The following is a 22281-nucleotide window of genomic DNA, read 5'->3' on the forward strand; positions in this document are numbered from 1 at the left end:
CTATTTGGCCTGTTGAGTCTTGTCTGCTGTTCAATAAGATCATGGCTGACCTGACTGTGGCCTCAACTCTACCTTCCAGTCTCTAACCTTTAATTCCATTGTCACACAAGGATCTGTTGAACTCAACCTTGAACATATTTAATGATCCTGTCACCATTGTTCTCTGAGAAAAAAGTATTCCACAGACGAATGAGTCTCTGAGAAAAAAACATTTCTCTTCATTTCTGTCTCAAGCAGACACCCATTATTTTTAAACAAAGTCCCCTAATTCTAGTCTCTCCCCCAATGCCAATTGATACCATCCCAATCTGCCCAACCTTTCCTCATAAAATAATCCCTCGTCTCAGGAATCATGTGAGCTGCTTCTAATGCATTTATATCCTTTCCTAAATAGGGAGACCAGAATTATACACAGCATTCTAGATGTGGTCTCACCAACACCCTGTACAAGTGCAGAAAAACATCCCTGTTTCTATATTCCATTCCAATGGGAATGCAGGATTAGCTGTAGAAATTTCCCATTTTAAAATAATTAATTCAATGAGAATATTCATAACATTTCATCAATTTAGAAACAGGGAGGAACAGGTTATCCTAATCCCCTTTGGTTTTCCTCTGAATCCCTTTACTGCTTTCCCTCATTATATAATAAAATATAAGGTATGTGAGATTGGTGTGTAGTCGCTCTCACGTGATACGGGGAATGGAAAAAGTTGTGGGGTTCATAAAACAGGAGAGGGTCCAGGAGTTCAAAAGTCCAAGATGTACAAATCACTTATAAATGTTAAACTCAGTATCAAATATCCAAAAAAAACATTTCAACATAACACTACTTGCTTTGGACATGTTTCACACCCATCCCCTGACTCTGTGCCACTCCTGCACGCCACCCACACGGCCTTCCCAAATTTCCTTGCCTGAGTTCTATTCTTCCATTCCACAGGTTTCCATATGTTGAAAGACCTTAAACTGAACCAAAACACAGAACAGTTTGGTCAAAATCTATACCTCTCTCCCTAACAGCGCTATGGGTATCCCTACATTACGTCAGTTTCAGTGATTCAAGAAAGCGGCCTATCACCACCTTCTCAAGGGCAATTAGGGGTGGGCAATAAATGTTGGCCTAGTCAGCAAAGACCACATCCCATGGAAGAATGAGTATATATAATATATATCTAGAACATTTGTTGGCCAGCATAAAATTGTTTTACAAAATTCATGTACAAAGAAACTCCAGCGACACTTTCGAGGAAGCGACTGTGTAGAACAAATCTTTGTTAGCTTTTGCAATGTTACCAATGCAGATCAGAAATAATGTGCAATGCTTTCTTATAGGGACATAACTTCAGATGGAGAGCTAATTGAGTTGGATTGCCACTCTTCCCAAATGTTCCTGCCTTGAAACCCAGGGATCCTTTCCCTCTTGACCTCCTGACTCAGGCTGGCCAGGATCTGTGCAGTGTAACGCGTCCCCAGGGCCGAGGGCTGTAGAGTTTCAGGTAAGGAAGCCACGCCCCCTTTTCACGGCACCAGTTGCTGTAAAGCAGATAAGTTTACAATTCTTTGAGAAGTCAAGAGAAGGTAAATATAAGCGGGTAGGAATTTTGGGGCCAAGATATCTGGTTGAGTTTAACCTTGTGGGGATGAGGGGGATGTGGTGTCAGGTTGGGTCTGGCCTTTGCTGAGGGGAACTAGGGGAGCTTCAGGTTGGGCCTTGGAAAGAGGGTGTGTCAGGTTGGGTCAGGACAGATCTGAAGAGATGGAGGGGGTGGGGAGGTAAATGGGGTTGGTAGAGGGGAAGGGAGGTCAGCAACAACAGGTGGACATCTGGGATGGAAGAGTCCAAAAGGGAGTGGGGGGGCTGCACGGGTTGGGGAGTTTATGTGAGGAGGTGCAGTCCTATGGCGGTGGTGGGGGCCCTTTGTGGAGATATCCCATTTTGGGGGGGGGGGGGGGGGGGGTAGTGGAGGGAAAGTATCCTGGGGGTTCAGGGTGTTGGTGTGGGAGTCTTGTGGGGAGAGATAACCAGTGGGTGGGGGAGAATCCAATGGGAGAGTCTCCTGGTGGTTCCGGGGTATGGGGGAAGTCCTGTGTGGGGGGGTCGGTGTGGGTCTGTACAATTCCCCCAGCCCATCTTTGGTGTCACCCCCAATATGGCAGCCAGGGATTCTGAAATGCCAGCCTATTGTTATCCAGTGAGAGAAGCTCTTTGATACAAAGTTCATGTATTTAATAGTGTTTTAAGGTTTTATGCAAATAAAAATGAGGTATAACTTTACGGGAATTAATTATCATTAAAAATTGGAATAGTGGCAGACATTGTGGTTGTAATGAGGGGAGGCTGTATGTGTCTGATTCTCAATTAATTTTCTATGGAGGATGAGATGACAAGTTCGCAGCTGATTGTCCAACACACTGTGTGGGTGGTTTAATATTTGTTGAGATGATGCAGAGATGTTTTTTTTACTGGTTTTCTCTGTCCCTATCAGGTTATAGCCAGTTAAACAGTTTTGGACATTGCTCTGTATATACATAAATACGTGTGTGTCTGTGTGCTAGTTTATACATTCACACAAAAGAAAAATACTCGAACAAAATGCCAGGACTTATCAACCGACACAACAACGTGAACCTGCCTTTAAGTGCATCTGAAGTCACATCGTGTATGATAGGCTACAGCTTGGGGATGTCGGCATCATTAACTTACACCAACATGGAGGACCATTCTGTTGAAGGTATGTTGGCATTAACAGCAGAATATATTCAAGAGATTTTGGTTTATGTACCATTACACATGTTGCAACTTACAATTTATTTGCCAGTGTGCTCTGAAAACCAGAATGTAGCTGGTAAAACCAGCATTACTTTTTTGTCCCACAATAGTGAATATGTGAAGCAGATTCCTTTGAGAAATCCTTGAGAGAAGGACTGAGTTTTGATGCTGTTGTTCTTCCCCCAAATACCAAGCTCCGTTTCCCCACTCTGCTGGTGCCTGGTGCTCTGTACCCACAACCCAATAATGAAGCAGCTGATACAGCACCAAGCTGGTGCGACAGTCAGACTGTCTCTGCTGAGTGCCAGCAGTTTGTTACTAGGTGATTAGGGAATAGGTGGATGGACAGCGGCAGAGGATTGGGGTGGTCCCGTTATGGAATACAGGCCATAAATTCACCAACAGGAAAACGGATGTGAGGACAGACCATGGGGCCAGTAACGAATAAAAGAAAGCAGAGAAAGTAACAAACATTTCAGCAATATATTTGCAACTTCAGGAGAGTGCGATGTTGGTAAGTAATAAGAAGACATTCAGGTGGGAATAGATTCATTATTAACTTTCCAATTAGCAGATTCCAGCAGTAATGAGTGAGGTTTCCTTGATTTGAGACGACATAGCCCTATTGAAGAGATCTGGAGAAGACAGAATTCAAGGAATAGGATAGTGACCTTTATATTTCATTTAAATTCTGCTGGAAGTGAAAAAGGGCAAAAAATTGACCCACATGAGCTAAAATGCAAGCATTCAAATAATGTGTTTAGGTTAGAATGATGTCACCTGGGTAATAATGTGACAGCTGCCTTTATCCGCGCAACACAATCTTTACCCAGAATTTGCTGCATTTGACCAGGCTGACTCATGTTGCCGAGAGTGGTTCCTTCACGCTGCTGAATTACTGCCAACTAGGGTGGCCATTTCCAAATTTCCAAAAAGGAGGACATTGCCCCGGTTTGAATTGAATGACGCAATGACGCTGGGCTGAGAGTCGCGCAGGTTTAGCGCATTCTGATTGGTCTAAGTGTTGCGATTGGCTAAGGAAGCTGTCAATCACATGGAGGAGCATGTGCCGTTAGCAGCGCGGTCTGTGATTAGTTACAATTGTGAGCGTCATTTTCAGTATTCTCGCAGTTCAGAAGGATGGAGCTCACGGATTGGATAACGTAGCTGTCAATCAGCTCCGCGCGTCTCGCAGGTTCAGCGCATTCCGATTGGTCAAGAACAAAAAGAACAAAGAACAATACAGCACAGGAACAGGCCCTTCGGCCCTCCTAGCCCGTGCCACTCCCTGGTCCAAACTAGACCATTCTTTTGTATCCCTCCATTCCCACTCCGTTCATATGGCTGTCTAGATAAGTCTTAAATGTTCCCAGTGTGTCCGCCTCCACCACCTTGCCTGGCAGTGCATTCCAGGCCCCCACCACCCTCTATGCAAAATACGTCCTTCTGATATCCCGCCCTTCACCTTGAACCTATGACCCCTCGTGAACGTCACCAGCGACCTGGGAAAAAGCTTCCCACCATTCACCCTATCTATGCCTTTCATAATTTTATACACCTCTATTAGGTCACCCTTCATCCTCCGTCTTTCCAGTGAGAACAACCCCAGTTTACCCAATCTCTCCTCATAACTAAGCCCCTCCATACCAGGCAACATCCTGGTAAACCTCCTCTGCACTCTCTCTAAAGCTTCCGGTAGTGTGGCGACCAGAACTGGGCGCAGTATTCCAAATGCGGCCGAACCAACGTTCTATACAACTGCAACATCAGACCCCAACTTTTATACTCTATGCCCCGTCCTATAAAAGCAAGCATACCATATGCCTTATTCACTACCTTCTCCACCTGTGACATCACCTTCAAGGATCTGTGGACTTGCACACCCAGGTCCCTCTGCGTATCTACACCCTTTATGGTTCTGCCATTTATCGTATAGTTCCCCCCTATGTTAGTTCTATCAAAATGCATCACTCCGCATTTATCTGGATTGAACTCCATCTGCCATTTCTTTGCCCAAATTTCCAGCCTATCTATATCCTTCTGTCGCCTCTGACAATGTTCCTCACTATCTGCAAGTCCAGCCATTTTTGTGTCGTCCGCAAACTTACTGATCACCCCAGTTACACATTCTTCCAGATCGTTTATATAAATCACAAACAGCAGAGGTCCCAATACAGAGCCCTGCGGAACACCACTAGTCACAGGCATCCAGCCGGAAAAAGACCCTTCCACTACCACCCTCTGTCTTCTGTGACCAAGCCAGTTCTCCACCCATCTAGCCACCTCCCCCTTTATCCCATGAGATCCAACCTTTTGCACCAATCTACCATGAGGGACTTTGTTAAACGCTTTACTAAAGTCCATATAGACGACATCCACGGCCCTTCCCTCGTCAACCATTCTAGTCACTTCTTCAAAACACTCCACCAGGTTAGTGAGGCATGACCTCCCTCTCACAAAACCATGCTGACTATCGTTAATGAGTTTATTCCTTTCTAAATGCGCATACATCCTATCTCTAAGAATCCTCTCCAACAACTTCCCTACCACGGACGTCAAGCTCACCGGGCTATAATTTCCTGGGTTATCCTTCCTACCCTTCATAAATAATGGGACCACATTAGCTATCCTCCAATCCTCTGGGATCTCACCTGTGTCTAGTGACGAGACAAAGATTTGCGTCAGAGGCCCAGCGATTTCACCTCTTGTCTCCTTGAGCAGCCTTGGATAGATTCCATCAGGCCCTGGGGATTTGTCAGTCTTTATATTCCCTAAAAAACCTAACACTTCCTCCCTTGTAATGGAGATTTTCTCTAACGGGTCAACACTCCCCTCCGAGACACTCCCAGTCAACACATCTCTCTCCTTTGTGAATACCGACGCAAAGTATTCATTTAGGATCTCCCCTACTTTGGACTCTGAGCATAATTCCCCACTTTTGTCCCTGAGAGGTCCAATGTTTTCCCTGACAACCCTTTTGTTCCTAACGTATGAATAAAATGCCTTGGGATTCTTCTTAATCCTGTTTGCCAAGGACATTTCGTGACCCCTTTTTGCCCTTCTAATTCCTCGTTTGAGTTCTTTCCTACTTTCTTTGTATTCCTCCAGAGCTCCCTCCATTTTTAGCTGCCTGGACCTAACGTACACCTCTCTTTTCTTTTTGACCAATCCCTCAATTTCCCTGGTTATCCACGGTTCTTGAATCCTACCCTTCCTATCCTTCTTTTTTACAGGCACATGCCTATCCTGCAGCCCAAACAACTGTTCCTTAAAAGACTCCCACATGCCAGATGTGAATTTACCCTATCAACTGTTCCTTAAAAGACTCCCACATGCCCGATGTAGATTTACCCTGTCAGTGCGTTGAGATTGGCTAACGAAGATGTCAATCACATTGAGGGGCATGTGTTGATGGCAGCGCGGTCTGTGATTGGTTAGAATTGTTGAGCGTTATTTTCATTGTTTTTTAAATTCAGTCGAATGGAGCTCGCGGATTGGATAAAGTAGCTGTCAGTCAGTGGGCGCAGAGCATCCATTGGATAACCGTGATGCGTCAATTTCCGATTGGTTTTCCCAGCTTCCGGGCACAGCCTTTAGTCAGACCCAAAAAAGGAGGACAAATTAACGTCCGGCTCAAGGTGGCGCCGGACGGAGGACAGAGTGCTTAAAAGCCGGACTGTCCGGCCTAAAGCCGGACGTCTGGCCTCCCTACTGCCAACTCATCTCCGTAAGTGCTAAATTCTACCAGTTTCCTCTTAGGTTTTGCTGATCTAACTGACTAATGATCAAGACCATAAGACATAGGAGCAGAATTAGGCCACTCGGCCCATCGAGTCTGCTCTGCCATTCAATTATGACTGATATTTTTCTCATCCCCATTCTCCTGCCTTTTCCCCATAACCCCTGGTCCCCTTGTTAATCAAGAACCTATCTATCTCTGACTTAAAGACACTCAATGACCCGGCCTCCACAGCCTTCTGCGGCAAGGAGTTCCACAGATTCACCACCTTCTGGCTGAAGAAATTCCTCCTCATCTCAGTTTTAAAGGATTGTCCCTTCACTCTGAGGTTGTGCCCTCTGGTTCTAGTCTCTCCCACGAATGGAAACATACTTTCCACATCCACTCTATCTGGGCCTGTCAGTATTCTGTAAGGATGCTTTGGACAGCAGCAGGAGAAGCAGTTGCTGGGAACCTAAAGATGAAATGTTGTTCCCATTCTATTGTTAAAGGTTGGAATCTTCCAGGCTCACTGACAATGGGAAGCTCGGCAGGAAGGAAACCTCTCAGCTTCCCATTGGTGCAATGAATTTTTTCAATCATGTTCTCCGGTTGATGCTTGTGGGGATGCCCTTTGGCATGCACTAACCCAGGGGCCATAGGCATTAGTTTGCCATGTGTTCTTATTAAAAGGACATTTTGCAGGAAGGAAGTTCCCTCTAAATGAAGTTCTCAGTCAGCAAGTAGTTTTTACATTCCCATTTACAACTGTGTCTTGACAACGGCGTCTTGACAAATACATGAATAGGATGGCAATAGAGAGATATGGTCCCCGGAAGGGTAGGAGGTTTTAGTTCAGTCAGGCAACTTGGTCGGTGCAGGCTTGGAGGGCCGAAGGGCCTGTTCCTGTGCTGTAATTTTTTTTGTTCTTTGTTCTTTGTTCTGTACATTAAGTGATGTGCATCTGGAGAGGCAGACCTGTTCCTGGACTTGGAAGAAGCAGCCATTGCATTGTCCTTCTCGGCGGCCTTTCAGTAATGGCAGCCTCTTGATTGAGCTCGGGAGATCCAAGCTGCGTGAAAGCTGGAGATGGGAGGCAGGGTCAGTGGGGAGGGGTGCAAAGATGTCTGGGAAAGAAAGCTAGACTGCCCAGGGCAAGCTAGAATGGTAAGAATGTCACACGTGCCTTGGTCCCATTGGAGGTCACTGGATAGCCTCTCCAGGCAGTGAGTGTCACAAAGGGATGGATCTACAGGGCATGGTCCTTGAATTCAAGACTTTAACATAGAACATAGAACATTACAGCGCAGTACAGGCCCTTCGGCCCTCGATGTTGTGCTGACCAGTGAAACCAATCTAAAGCCCATCTAACTTACACTAGTCCAATATCATCCATATGTTTATCCAATGACCATTTAAATGCCCTTAATTTTGGCGAGTCCACTACTGCTGCAGGCAGGGCATTCCACGCTCTTACTACTCTCTGAGTGAAGAACCTACCTCTGACATCTGTCCTATATCTATCACCCCTCAATTTAAAGCTCACTGTCTCCCCTGTCTAATCCTCTGATCATCTTGTATGCCTCTATTAAGTCACCTCTTAACTTCTTCTCTCTAACGAAAACAACCTCAAGTCCCTCAGCCTTTCCTCATAAGACCTTCCCACCATACCAGGCAACATCCTGGTAAATCTCCTCTGCACCCTTTCCAATGCTTCCACGTCCTTCCTATAATGCGGCGACCAGAACTGTACGCAATACTCCAAGTGCGGCCGCACCAGAGTTTTGTACAGCTGCAACATGACTTCCTGGCTCCGAATCTCAATCCCTCTACCAATAAAAGCTAACACTCCGTACGCCTTCTTAACAACCCTATTAACCTGGGTGCCAACTTTCAGGGATCTATCCACATGGACACCGAGATCTCTCTGTTCATCCACACTACCAAGTATCTTACCATTAGCCCAGTACTCTGTAATCCTGTTACTCCTTCCAAAGTGAATCACCTCACACTTTTCCGCATTGAACTCCATTTGCCACCTCTCAGCCGAGCTCTGCAGCTTATCTATGTCCCTCTGTAACCTGCAACAACCTTACGCACTGTCCACCGACTTTAGTGTCATCCGCAAATTTACTAACCCATCCTTCTACGCCCTCATCCAGGTCATTTATGAAAATGACAAACAGCAGTGGCCCCAAAACAGATCCTTGCGGTACACCACTAGTAACTGAACTCCAGGATGAACATTTCCCATCAACCACCACCCTCTGTCTTCTTACAGCTAGCCAATTCCTGATCCAAACCGTTAAATCACCCTCAATCCCATGCCTCCGTATCTTCTGCAATAGCTTACCGTGGGGAACCTTATCAAACGCTTTACTGAAATCCATATACACCACATCAACTGCTTTACCCTCATCCACCTCTTTGGTCACCTTCTCAAAGAACTCTAAGGTTTGTGAGGCATGACCTACCCTTCACAAAACCGTATTGACTATCCCTAATCAAATTATTCCTTTCTCGGTGATTATAAATCCTATCTCTTATAATCCTTTCCAAAACTTTGCCCACAACAGAAGTAAGGCTCACCGGTCTATAATTACCAGGGTTGTCTTTACTCCCCTTCTTGAACAAGGGGACAACATTTGCTATCCTCCAGTCTTCTGGCACTATTCCTGTAGATAATGATGACATAAAGATCAAAGCCAAAGACTCTGCAATCTCCTCCCTAGCCTCCCAGAGAATCCTAGGATAAATCCCATCTGGCCCAGGGGACTTATCTATTTTCACACTTTCCAGAATTGCTAACACCTCCTCCTTATTAACCTCAATCCCATCCCATCAGTCCAATAGCCTGTATCTCGGTATTCTCCTCGACAACATTGTCTTTTTCCTGCGTGAATACCGACGAAAAATATTCATTTAGCGCCTCTCCTATCTCTTCAGGCTCCACGCACAATTTCCCACTACTGTCCTTGACTGGCCCTAATCTTACCCGAGTCATTCTTTTATTCCTGACATACCTATAGAAAGCTTTAGGGTTTTTCTTGATCCTACCTGCCAAAGACTTCTCATGTCCCCTCCTGGCTCTTCTTAACTCTCTCTTCAGGTCCTTCCTGGCTAACTTGTAATTCTCAAGCGCCCTAACTGAGCCTTCACGTCTCATCTTTACATAAGTCTCCTTCATCCTCTTCACAAGAGATTCAATGTCTTTTGTAAACCACGGTTCCCTCGCTCGACCACTTCCTCCCTACCTGACAGTACATACTTATCAAAGACACGCAGTAGCTGTTCCTTGAACAAGCTCCACATTTCAATTGTTCCCATCCCCTGCAGTTTCCTTCCCCAACCTAAGCATCCTAAATCTCGCCTAATCGCATCATAATTTCCTTTCCCCCAGCTATAACTCTTGCCCTTTGGTACATACCTATCCCTTTCCATCGCTAAAGTAAGTGTAACCGAATTGTGGTCACTATCACCAAAGTGCTCACCTACCTCCAAATCTAACACCTGATCTGGTTCATTACCCAGTACCAAATCTCTCTCTGGGGAGGGGTCTCTCTCTCTGGGAGGGTCTCTCTCTGGGGAAAGGTCTCTCTCTCTGGGGAGGAGTCTCTCTCTCTCTGGGAAGGGGTCTCTCTCTGGGGACAGGTCTCACTCTCTGGGGAGGGGTCTCTCTCTGGGGAAGGGTCTCTCTCTGGGGAGGGGTCTCTCTCTGGGGAAGGGTCTCTGGTGCAAAAGGTTAAATCTCATGGGATAAAAGGTGAGCTAACGAGATGGGTGGAGAACTGGCTTAGCCATAGAAGACAGAGGGTAACAGTGGAGGGGTCTTTTTCCGGTTGGAGGTCTGGGACTAGTGGTGTTCTGCAGGGCTCTGTACTGGGACCTCTGCTGTTTGTGATATATATAAATGATTTGGAGGAAGATGTAGCTGGTGTGATCAGTAAGTTTGCGGACGACACAAAGATTGCTGGAGTTGTGGATAGCGATGAACATTGTCAGAGAATACAGCAGGATATAGATAGGCTGGAACATTGGGCGGAGAAATGGCAGATGGAATTTAATCCAGATAAATGCGAAGTGATGCATTTCGGTAGATCTAATGTAAGGGGGAGCTATACAATAAATGGCAGAACCATCAGGAGTATAGACACACAGAGGGACCTGGGTGTACAAGTCCACAGATCCTTAAAGGTGGAGAGGGTGGTCAAGAAGGCAAATGGCATGCTTGCCTTTATTGGACGGGACATAGAATATAAAAGTTGGCATATGATATTGCAGCTGTATAGAACGTTGGTTCGGCCACATTTGGAATACTGCATCCAGTTCTGGTCGCCACACTACCAGAAGGACGTGGAGGCTTTGGAGAGAGTACAGAAAAGGTTTACCAGAATGTTGCCTGGTATGCAGGGTCTTAGCTATGAGGAGAGATTGGGTAAACTGGGGTTGTTCTCCCTGGAAAGACGGAGGATGAGGGGCGACCTAATAGAGGTGTATAAAATTATGAAGGGCATAGATAGGGTGAACAGATGTCAGGGGGATGTATTTTATACAGAGGGTGGTGGGGGCTTGGAATGCACTCCCAAGCAAGGTGATTGAGGCGGACATGCTGGGATCGTGTAAGACTTATCTAGATAACCACATGAATAGACTGGGAATAGAGGGATACAAAAGAATGGTCTAGTGAGCACATGAGCAGCGCAGGCTTGGACGGCCAAAGGGCCTGTTCCTGTGCTGTATTGTTCTTTGTTCTTTGTTTTCGCTGGAGTTCAGACGAATGAGGGGGGATCTCATAGAGACTTATAAAATTCTAACAGGATTAGTCAGGGTAGATGCATGGAGGACGTTCCTGACAATGGAGGAGTCCAGAACCAGGGGTCACAGTCTGAGGATACAGGGTAGACCATTTAGGACAGGGGTGAGGAGACATTTCTTCACCCAAAGAGTGGTAAGCCTGTGGAATTCGTTACCACAGGAAGTAGTTGGTGCCAAAACGCTGAATGTATTCAAGAGGCGGCTGGATATAGCACTTGGGGCAAATGGGATTAGAGGTTATGGGGAGAAAACAGGATTAGGCTATTGAGTTGGATGATCAGCCATGATCGTGATGAATGGCGGAGCAGGCTCGAATGGCCAAATGGCCTCCTCCTGCTCCTATCTTCTATGCTTCTATGTTAATACCAGGAATGGGTGGGTTGTCTTGTGAGGAGAGATTGGCGATGTTAGGCTTGTAATCACTAATGTTTAGCAGAATAAGATTGAAATGTGTAAGATCCTGAGGGGTATTGACAGGGCGGATGGGGAGAGGATGTTTCCTCTTGAGGGAGAATCTAAAACTGGGGGTCACTGTTTAAGAATAAGTGTCGCCCAGTTAAGACTGAGAGGAGGATTTTTTTTTCTCTCAGAGGGTTATGAGTCTTTGGAACTCTGTCCTTGAATAGGCTGTGGAAACAGAGACTTTGACCATTTTTAAGTCAGATGTGGACAGATTCTTGATTAATAAGAGAGTGAACATAGAACATAGAACATAGAACAGTACAGCACAGAACAGGCCCTTCGGCCCACGATGTTGTGCCGAGCTTTATCTGAAACCAAGATCAAGCTATCCCACTCCCTATCATCCTGGTGTGCTCCATGTGCCTATCCAATAACCGCTTAAATGTTCCTAAAGTGTCTGACTCCACTATCACTGCAGGCAGTCCATTCCACACCCCAACCACTCTCTGCGTAAAGAACCTACCTCTGATATCCTTCCTGTATCTCCCACCACGAACCCTATTCTTTCTGAATCTACCCTGTCTACCCCTGTTAGAATTTTATAAGTTTCTATGAGATCCCCTCTCACTCTTCCAAACTCCAGTGAATATAATCCTAACCAATTTAGGGCCTGATTTTACCATTTTCAGTCTAAGTGCCGAATCTGAGCGTCAAATAGATCCGAGCCTGGAATCCTCTTTCCAGCGCGCCCATACTTGTTTTGCTGGCTTCGGTCCGATTTGTGCAGTGGGTGGGGCTTAGCGCTGCCAGAACGATCGGAGCTCTGAACTGCACATGCGCAGTTCGAAAAAAAATCCGAAGCAGCGCACCCGGGCGCGGAGAAAAAAGCAGAGAGAGGGGCTCTCTGACCCAGATCATCTAGTGGGAGGGGTGGTGGGGGGTGGGGGGGGGGGGGGGGGTGGGGGTGGGTGAGAGGAGGAGAGGGGGTGTGACAGGTCCATCTGGCTCACCAAGTCAGTTACAATACTGCGTTCAGCATCTGCTGAACCATCTTGGATACAAAGGATAAGGGCATTTGGGTTCTGAATGTAAGCCTTGCTTATGCTAAAAATTATATCCTTGGTGTCGGCAGCCATTCCTGACGTTACAGTACTGATAGCACCAGGAAGATCGACCAGTACCATTCATTATCCTTTGTATCCAAGATGGTTCAGTAGATGCTGAACGCAGTATTGTAACTGACTTGGTGAGCCAGATGGACCCACAAGGCAGAAGGACCATCTTTGTGTTGACCAAAGTGGATCTAGCTGAGGAACATACAGCTTATCTTGCTAACGGAAGGATGGTGGAGGGAGACCAGCGATCGAGGTAGGTTGGGGGTGTGCTCTGCTGGGGGGGGGCCTGCCACTCAGGAGGGTCTGATCCGGGGGAGGGGTCTGCCGGGGTGGTTAGCGGGGGGGTCCATGAAGGATGGTCGGGGAGGATGGTGACTTCACAAGGGCAGAGAGGGCTTTGGAGGTTCCCCTGCAGAATACAAATCCGCTTCGGACTTTTATTCTGCAGTTGCCGAAAGAGCGGATTCGGAACGGGCCAGAAGACGGTAAAGTGGGATTTGGCGGTAGGATTGGGCGCGCGGTTCATTAAGTCAATTTAAATGCATGCCCGAATCGGGTGTTGGTAAAGCCGCGATGTGCTTGGAATCGGGTGCAGATCGCAGTATAGGCCCAACGCCCAACTTTACCGCGATTTCGCGCCTGTTTCGAAGTTTTGGTAAAATCGGGCCCTTAGTCTCTCCTCATATGACAGACCTGCCATTCCAGGAATCAGCCTTTTAAACCTCCCTCTATAACAAGGACATCGTTCCTCAGATAAGGACACCAAAACTGCACACAATACTCCAGGTGTGGCCTCACCAATGCCCTGTATAATTGCAGCAAAGCATCCCTATCCCTCTACTCGAATCCTCTCGCTATGAAGGCCAACATACCATTTGCCTTCTTTACTGCCTGCTGTACCTGTGCGCTTACTTTCAGTGATGATACCCAAGGACTCCAAGGTCTCGTTGAGTATCCGCCTCTCTCAATTTACACCCATTCAAGTAATAATCTGTCTTCCAATTATTGCTACCAAAGTGGATAACCTCACATTTATCCACATCATATGATTGGGTTTGAAAACTCGCCCGAGAAATGGGTCAGGAGCTTTCCCGTTTTCATGCCAGCTGGACACTTAGAAAAAATCCCATAAAATTCCACCCATAATCCTTTTCAAAAACCATGTTGACTATTTAATGATTTTCTGAATGTCCTGCTCTGCACACTCAGTAATACATTCCAACATTTTCCAGTCACAGACGTTAGACTAATTGACCAATCATTTGCTGCTTTCTGGCTCCTTTGTTTGGAGAGAGGTGTTTTGTTTATCATTTTCCAATCCCTCTGGGACATTAGAGAGTGGGAATAAATGGATTCTTTTCAGAGTGGCAGGCAGTGACTAGTGGGGCACCGCAGGGTTCAGTGCTGTGACCCCAGCTATTCACAATATACATTAATGATTTGGACGAAGGAATTGAATGCAATATCTCCAGATTTGCAGACGACACTAAGCTGGGTGGCAGTGTGTGCTGTGAGGAGGATGCTAAGAGGCTGCAGGGTGACTTGGACAGGCTGGCTGAGTGGGAAAATACTTGGCAAATGCAATATAATGTGGATAATGTGAGGTTATCCACTTTGGTGGCAAAAACAGGAAGGAAGATTATTATCTGAATGGTGGCAGTTTAGGAAAAGGGGAAGTGCAACGTGACCTGGGTGTCATGGTGGAGCAGTCGCTGAAGGTTGGAATGCAGGTACAGCAGGCGGTGAGGGAAGCTAATGGCATGCTGGCCTTCATAGCAAGGGGATTTGAGTATAGGAGTAATGATGTCTTGCTGCAGTTACACAGGGGCTTGGTGAGGCTACACCTTGAGTATTGTGTGCAGTTTTGGTCTCCTAGTCTGAGGAAGGACATTCTTGCTATTGAGGAGACAAGTGATGGTTCATCAGACTGATTCCTGGAATGGCAGGACTGACATATGAAGAGAGACTGGATCGACTGGGTTTTTACTCACTGGAATTTAGAAGAATGAGAGGGGATCTCATAGAAACATATAAAATCCCAATTGGTGCGGACAGGCTGGATGCGGGAAGAATGTTCCCAATGTTGGGGAAGTGCAGAACTAGGGGTCACAATCTAAGAATAAGGGGTAAGCCATTCAGGACTGAGATGAGGAAGAACTTCTTCACTCAGAGAGTTGTGAATCTGTGGAATTCACTATCACAGAAAGCTGTTGGGGCCAGTTTGTTAGATACGTTCAAGTGGGAACTGGACGTGGCCCTTGTGGCTAAATGGATTAATGGGTATGGAGAGAAAGTGAGAGTGGGATACTGAAAGTGTATGATCAACCATGATCATATTGAATGGTGGAGCAGGCTCAAAGGGCTGAATGGCCTACTCCTGCACATATTTTCTATGTTTCTATGTTTAGCAGAATCTAGAGAATTTAGGAAGATTACAATGCATTAATATCTTTGCAACTACTTCTTTTAAGACTTGAGGATGCATACCATCAGTCCTAATTTAGTGAAGTTTAATATATTGCCAATGCTTAAGCATGTTATAAAACATAAGAACCTCTGAATACTGCTGCCACTGTTGTTCTTATTGCAAAACACAATTGTCACGATTTATTTGAAACCAGCTATTAAGAGTATTATTTGTATTTGATATGTGGGTGGGTGTGCACTTGCTGATTGAACTGCACCCCCACTATTCCAATGCATCACAGGAGGTGGAATTAGACATTTTTACAGCCACTTATCCCGTTTGAGGTGATGTCAATGGAAGAGATCAGATTTTCAGATCAAAACAACTTCCCTTGATGTTCCTGTTTGTGACTGGGATGCTTCTGACATATGAAGCAGTGCATAATGCATCACGTGTACTAAATCTGCATGAAGCTGTGAAGCCATGTAACTTTCCAAAAGTCAGTTTGTCTGTAATGTGATCAGATGTCATTGGGATGACAAGTTTACATCTTAGGCATTTAAGTCCTTTATCTTTCATATTGACTGGCTCCAGGCTACCGCAGTAAGGGTTAGGGTTAGGGTTAGTGCTAGGATTAGGGTCATGGATAGGCTCAGGGTTATAGTTAGTTTTAGGGTCAGGGTTAGGGTCAGTTTAGATTATGGTTAGGGTTAGGCTTAGGCTAAGCATTGTCATTAGGACAGGGTCTTGGGTTTGGGTTAGGGTTAGGGTTAGGGTTAAGGTTAGGGCTAGGCTTAGGGTTAGGACTCGGCATCGCAGTGGAGACCAGTGCATTGAGTTGGAGTTTTGATGTGGTGACTGGAGGTGAGTTGGATCATCAAATCAATACCAGAATTATTTTTCTTTAAAGAAAACAATATAACTTAACATGGTGGGATTGGGCATGGCTTCAATTTGTTGCCCAAGCTCTACCCCAGTTCATGTGGCAGCAATGAATGCTGATAGAATTCCCGTCTAGCTAGGTAAAGATTGCCGATGTGTCCATTGATTTTATTGTCAGTTGGTGTCATTAAATTAATTAATCAATTAGTTTCCAGTGCAGATTGAGCTGCTTCTGATCAGCTCACTACCAACTCTGATGTAAGTCCCTGATCAACTGAATGCAAAGGATGATAATGTTGGAGATTAAATGTAGCAACAAAGAGAAGAATTTAAAAGAGGTTTAAATGTTCAAATCTTCCAGAAACAGCAGAACACTGACCACTGGGAATGGGGACACTGACCATTGGGAATGGGGACACTGACCATTGGGAATGGGAACACTGACCATTGGGAATGGGGATCACTGACCATTGGGAATGGGGAACACTGACCATTTAGAATGAGGAACATTGATACCTGATAACTCTCTCTCAGTGATTCTGTTTTCTTTCAGCTCTGTTTATTTACCCCTTGGATGAATTCACCACCGTGGTTGGATTTGAAGCAATGATTGCTGGACACATTATAACCGTTCAGCTAAAAGACAAAGCCAAAATAGATTATTGTAATTTGGACACTTGTACCTGCTCATCCGGAACCTGCCAGAATGGCCAAGGTAAAGACCTATAAAGTATTTATTTTGTTTAATTATGATTAAAGCACTATTTCTCTCTTGTATTTCTCAGTTCCACACATCATCCTTTTATTGAGTGAATCTCATCATTACCAACCCAAGTCTCTGCATTAAGTAAACAGCAAAGATTGTAGGGCAAAGATTGACAATACCCGAGGTTGCCTCTCTGTTCTCTCTACTCAGACGTTGAAGGTTAGGGTTAGGGTTCACATGTAAAGTGATTTATCTACATGAAAGTTATTTTGTCAGTGAACCAACAAGTCTTGTGTGTCGTTGGACTGCAGCACAATTAAACCCATCCTATTCTACATTGATGCCAATGTATTCACACTCGACAATGCCGACTGTTTGCTACTTTTCCTCCATTGGAGGGAAGACCAGTTCATTATGTGCTGACAATCGATGGACTCCGGAACTTTCCGATAACGGAGTCAAAGATCCATCCCAACCCCAACAGCTCAGTACAGAACACTGTCGAACATCACTTGGTGTTTTGATCATTGTAGGTCTTCACCCAAGAAATTTTAGCTAGAATTTTATCTGCCATTCATGTTAAAGCCTTATCTTTCTAAGAGCTTTTTGTAAAATTAGTTTTTATGTTCCAATTGAGTTGATATTGATAACAATGACCGGCAGGATGGCAGTCACCTCTGAGCTTGGTGGTGCTGAATTGCCGGTCAGGTAAAATTACCTCTGGTCCCACTCTCTTCCCAGTGTGCTGATGTCAAGTTGCTGTTTTGAACAGCCGGAAGGTCATAAGTCAGAGGTCAGCAAGGTGCATCTTCCAAATACAGAATGAATTCCAATGACATCATTAGGAACTGATAACTATTTGAATCAGAATTCAGTACATTGTGGCCTTCCCATTTTTAACTCCTCTAAGTTGGAAAAGAAAAGTTCTGGCTTCCCCTGCACTCAACTTTCTAACCTTTCCACTTACCCCAACATCACAAAGCACTTATCCAAATGCTAAAATCTCCCTTCCTTTTCTGCCGTGGCTTCCTCCCACTCAACATCCCCGCTGCACCTTAGATATAGCCACATCCTCACTGCACCTTAGATATAGCCACATCCTCACTGCACCTTAGATATAGCCACTCAGCTGCAGGCTGACATCTGATATTTCAGGATCTCAAACTAATGGGATTGGTTGATTCTTTGTCTGCCTCCACTACCCCACGCTTGCCAAACCAATTCCATATCAGCAACTCTGATGTTGGGCATTGATGCAGCAGGAACTAAATGGAAAAGTCACTTGTTACCCCAGACATCAGCTTGTCCAATGGGTCAAAATTCATAAGCTTTGCTCAGGGCATGTGGGAGGGGCTTATTTTGCATCCATTTTGTCTCATGTCACACCTAGATTTACATCAATTTAATAAAATAAAAGTAAAATAATGGCTATTTGTTAAGCTAAAAATGCAGTCCTCTCAACTACCTGATGGGGGCAATCATGAGCCCACACTCGCCATCTGTTGGTGAGAGGACGATTTTGGATCTTCTCGCCCCTTCGCAGGTGATGCCATTAGATTCATGCTCATTCACATAGATTTAAATAGATTTACATATAATTAACCCCCCCCCACCAGATATTGACGCCTTCTCGGATATTCATGTTACATCAGCGCAGATTACAACAGGTTCACCTCGAAGTGAACCTGTCAAGAGGGTCTCTCCAGAGGCGTGAAGGTGAGTATAGCCTCCAGGTGAGAGGGACATGGCAGACAGTGGCCTGGCAATGCCCCCTGGCACTGCCCCTTGGCACAAGTTGGCTCTATCAGAGTGCACAGTGCCAACCTGTGCCAGGGGCAGTGCTAGGGGCAGACCACAGTTGGAACCTGAAGGGGGAGGGAGGATTAATCATTCATATGTCGTGAGCCAGAGTGGGTGTGGGAGCTGGGGAATCCTGCGATGGCTGTTGGGGCGCAGGGAGAGGGGTTGATAATCGGGGGGAAATGGGAGGGTTTGCCGTGGGTTGCACATCTTTGTTGGCGCGTTGAGGTCCTATCCCCCCTTTGATTTTTTTAGCAGAATATCATAAGATCTGGATAGAGAAACAACATTCTGCCATTTCTTTGGTGAGACTCCCCCATGTGTGTTTGTAAAAATAGTCATTGAATAAAATATAATTATTAGCTTTAGCTAAATGTTTAGAAATACTTTGCGCATTATTTTCTTGGAAACAGAATGTTGTTGGAATTGCTTTTCCTTCCAGGTCACTATGTTCTGGATGAAGATTTAGAACGGATCATGTTTGCAGTGGATTTTGGAACCATCCCTCCATTTGAAACTGTGACTGTGCTGATTAATACTTCCTTGGAGTTGCAGACTTTGCCCAACGGGACGGTCAGATTGCTGCTTCCATCCTTGTTTGTACCTAAATTGGCTTCTTCCGGGACCGAGGAACAAAGTTCAATTGAAAATCAGCTCAAAAGGTAAATTACAGACCCATCACATCAGATTCTGTTTGAATCAGCAGTGCAATTTACTTCAAAGCTTGAGTCAGTTTGTTGAACTGATTAGATCACCTTCATTCAAAGTAAATGTCTGATTAGGTGTGAGTTGGCAAAGGGAGAGTTGAATTCTTATTTGGAGCTTTTGCAAAATCCTTTTGATTTTGATTCTGGCCTCTGGATGCATTTCCTGATATGAACAGGGAGCGGTGAGAGTGTGAGATGGAGTTGGAAAAGGGAGAGTTGCAAAAGGTGATCCTGTCACGGATATATTTTCTGTGATTCAAAGGGAATGGAATATAACATTTGGGAAGTCCTGCTAAAACTTTATAAGACACAGTCAGACCACAACTGGAACAGTTTTGGTCTCCTATCTAAGGAAAGATATTCTGGCATTGGAGGCAGTCCGGAGAAGGTTCACTAGGACAGTCAGAGGATACAGCAGGATATAGATCGGTTGGAGACTTGGACGGAGAGATGGCAGATGGAGTTTAATCCGGACAAATGTGGGGTAATGCATTTTGGAAGGTCTAATACAGATAGGAAATATACAGTAAATGGCAGAATCCTTAAGAGTATTGATAGGCAAAGTATTGACAGTTACACTGGTCACTGAAAGTGGCAACACAGGTGAAGAAGGTAGTCAAGAAAGCATGCGGCATGCTTGCCTTCATTGGCCAAGGCATTGAGTTTAAAAATTGGCAAGTCATGTTGCAGCTTTATAGAATCTTAGTTAGACTACACTTGGAATATACTGTTCAATTCTGATTGCCACACTACCAGAAGGATGTGGAGGCTTTAGAGAGGGTACAGAAAAGATTTACCAGGATGTTGCCTGGTATGGAGGGCATTAGCTCTGAGGAGAGGTTGGAGAAACTTGGTTTGTTCTCATTGGAACGACGGAGGTTGAGGGGCAACCTGATAGAAGTCTACAAGATTATGAGGGGCATGGACAGAATGGATAGTCAGAAGCTTTTTCCCTGGGTGGAAGAGTCAATTACTAGGGGCCATGGGTTTAAGGTGCAAGGGGCAAGGTTTAAAGGAGATGTACGAGGCAAGTCTTTTACATAGAGGGTGGTAGGTGCCTGGAACTTGCTGCCGGGGGAGATACAATAGTGACTTTTAAGGGGTGCCTTGACAAATACATGAATAGGATGGGAATGGAGGGATATGGCCCCCGGAAGGGTAGGGGGTTTTAGTTCAGACAGGCAGCATGGTTGGTGCAGGCTTGGAGGACCGAAGGACCTGTTCCTGTGATGTAATTACTTTGTTCTTTGTTTTTGTTCTAGGTTGATCCCCAGGTATGGAGGTATTTTCTTATGAGGAAAGGTTGAGTAGGTTGGGCCTGTACTCCAAGGAGTTTAGCTGAATGAGAGGCGACCTTATTGAGATACATTGGAATCTCAGGGGACTTGACAGGGTCGATGCTGAGAGGTTGTTTCCCCTTGTGAAAGAATCTGGGACCAGAGGGCATCATCTCAGAGTAAGGAGTCATCCATTTAAAACAGAGATGAGGAGGAATTTCTTCTCTCAGATGGGAGTGAATCTGTAGAATTAATAATCTGTCTATCTCAGCCTTGAACATGCTTAGCGACCCTACAAATGTATAAAGGGCAAAAGAGTAGCTAGGGAAGGAATAGGACCTCTTAAGGATCAATAAGGTCATCTATGTGTGGAGTCACAAGTGATAGGTGAGATCCTAAATGAATATTTCTCATCAGTATTTACTGTTGAGAAAGGCATGGATGTTAGGGAACTTGGGGAAATAAATAATGATGTCTTGAGGAGTGTACATATTACAGAGAAAGAGGTGCTGGAAATCGTAAAGCGCATCAAGGTAGATAACTCTTCGGGACCAGATGAAGTGCATCCCAGGACGTTGTGGGAGGCTAGGGAGGAAATTGTGGGTCCTCTAGCAGAGATATTTGATCATCGATAGTCACAGGTGAGGTGTCTGAAGATTGGAGGGTGGCAAATGTTGTGCCTTTGTTTAAGAAGGGCTGCATTTATCTAAATTAAACTCCATCTGCCATTCATCAGCCCACTGTCCCAATTGATCAAGATCCCGTTGTAATTCTAGGTAACCTTCTTCACTGTCCACTATGCCAAACAGGAAGGTGGGGGTATCTACGCCACATGGACTGCAGCGGTTTAAGAAGGTGGCTCACCATCACCTTCTCAAGGGTAATTAAAAGTGGGCAACAAAAAGCTTGCCATTGACACTAACATCCCGAGAATGAATAATATTAAACCATCAAAGAATAGTGCCTAGCAGCCATAAGCTTGAGTATTTAACCCCTGGTGATGCTAGGAGCATTGGGAGTCAAATGGATATAAGGAGTTTTATGATGGGAGGTGTTAAGAGTGAAGGATGAGTGTTGACTGAAGCAGGAGAAGGAAAAATTGCATTTGATTTTTTAGAGGAACAAGATAGGAATGCATGCAAGCTTGGATTCTTTCTCTGATATTGTGTAACACTCATTAATGTACAAACATTCATCTTGTTTAACACTCATAGTAATGTGCAAACTCATTATTCAAACTTATTGTATAATATTAAGTAGAATGGAGACAGGAAAGTTTTGCTTGAATCTATTAAAAAATATATCGAATGCAATATCTAGCTATTGATATTTTCCTGTACATTGTTCCCAGCAAAGACAGACATCGATGTGGTTTCAGTCCTCAGGACCAGAGTGCGAACCTGTTCTACTTGGACAATGAGGTCACTAATCCTACCACGTATGACTTTAGTTTCCAACTTGAAATCAGAGCTCCTTGCTTACTGGCAGGTCAGAATATCAAGCATTTTATATATTCATGTAACAAAACCCTATTGTTTTACAGAATGTCTAGATGGTGGGACAGAGGGGGTGGGTGGTGTGATAATGTGGGGGGTGGTGGGGTTGTCACTGGTGAAGCTTGCACTATCCCAGCTTTTATCTGGTCTAATATTGGAAGTTGGACAAAGAGTAAGAAAGGG

At 45.1% G+C, this 22281-nt stretch overlaps 1 protein-coding gene across 1 annotated transcript in view; it reads left to right on the forward strand.

The window, feature by feature from the left end:
• Positions 1-2596: 2596 nt before the first annotated feature.
• Positions 2597-22281, forward strand: part of vwa5b1 (von Willebrand factor A domain containing 5B1) — a 264352-nt gene continuing 244667 nt past the window's right edge. Inside the window, exons 1-4 of the mRNA XM_078239726.1 lie at positions 2597-2735; positions 16666-16827; positions 19061-19280; positions 21954-22090. Of these exons, the coding sequence (XP_078095852.1) occupies positions 2597-2735; positions 16666-16827; positions 19061-19280; positions 21954-22090 (658 nt within the window). The remainder of the gene's footprint in view (positions 2736-16665; positions 16828-19060; positions 19281-21953; positions 22091-22281) is intronic.

Source organism: Mustelus asterias, chromosome 22 (assembly GCF_964213995.1).
Source record: "Mustelus asterias chromosome 22, sMusAst1.hap1.1, whole genome shotgun sequence".
Lineage (NCBI taxonomy): Eukaryota > Metazoa > Chordata > Chondrichthyes > Carcharhiniformes > Triakidae > Mustelus > Mustelus asterias.